The sequence below is a fragment of the Asparagus officinalis genome, chromosome 5, assembly GCF_001876935.1.
Source record: "Asparagus officinalis chromosome 5, Aspof.V1, whole genome shotgun sequence".
Lineage (NCBI taxonomy): Eukaryota > Viridiplantae > Streptophyta > Magnoliopsida > Asparagales > Asparagaceae > Asparagus > Asparagus officinalis.
The window spans coordinates 130,667,031-130,667,815 of record NC_033798.1 but is presented as its reverse complement, the minus strand read 5'-3'; the positions used below and the strand labels follow the sequence as shown (position 1 = coordinate 130,667,815).

Sequence of the window (785 nt, the reverse complement as noted above, 5' to 3'; positions counted from 1 at the left end):
TCCAGAATTTGCCAGACGAGAAGATGGCTGAAGTGCTGCGGATTGTTAGTAGGAGGAACGAGACGTTGCAGAATGGGGATGAGGTTGAGATAGACTTTGAGGTGATGGACAATGAGACCCTTTGGGAGCTAGATCGGTTTGTCAGCAACTGGAATAAGATGAGCAAGACGAAGAAGAGGCAGGAAATCATGGCTAATGGCCACCCCAACTATCAGGATCCTTCGTCCGTTGTTGCTCCTCCTTCTCCTGCCCCTCCTCCCGAGGTCGACAGCAAGGTAAGAAACCTTTGAAGTAGGGTCGTAGATCTAAATTTTCTGTCTGGAATTGATCCCCGTTTGCTCGGCATTGACACGCCCTTTGCTCTCTTTGTCGCGGTTCACAGCCTCCTGTCCCGGCGGCTGAGACGCCGGAAGCACTAGCTGCGAAGAAGAGCAAGAAGGGAGATCCCGTCGATGAGGAGGTGGACATTGGAGATGATATGCCGGCCATCCATTACCCATCTGTGGAGATTGAGAAGGAGAGCAGCTCCAGCAGCTCCGGCAGTGACTCTTCTTCTTCTTCAAGTGGTAAATGTTGCTTACTTGTTATCTCTGTTCGCGCGCAAAGGGCACGTGAATTTACTCCTAACCGTTCAATTTCTTTTGAATAAAATGCAGATTCTGACTCAGGGAGCTCTTCAGGGAGTGATTCCGATGATGATGATGATGAAGCCCGGTCCCTGCCCGTGGGTTCCAAGCCATCGCCGAGAAGCTAACCAACATTTAGAATTGTAGTGTAGTGTAGTG

General features: G+C 50.3%; 1 protein-coding gene across 1 annotated transcript in view; it reads left to right on the top strand.

The window, feature by feature from the left end:
• LOC109842631 (transcription factor GTE7-like) overlaps positions 1-785 on the top strand; it is a 1,541-nt gene extending 756 nt beyond the window's left edge. Inside the window, exons 2-4 of the mRNA XM_020411482.1 lie at positions 6-275; positions 383-566; positions 657-785. Of these exons, the coding sequence (XP_020267071.1) occupies positions 6-275; positions 383-566; positions 657-754 (552 nt within the window). The 3' untranslated portion in view covers positions 755-785. The remainder of the gene's footprint in view (positions 1-5; positions 276-382; positions 567-656) is intronic.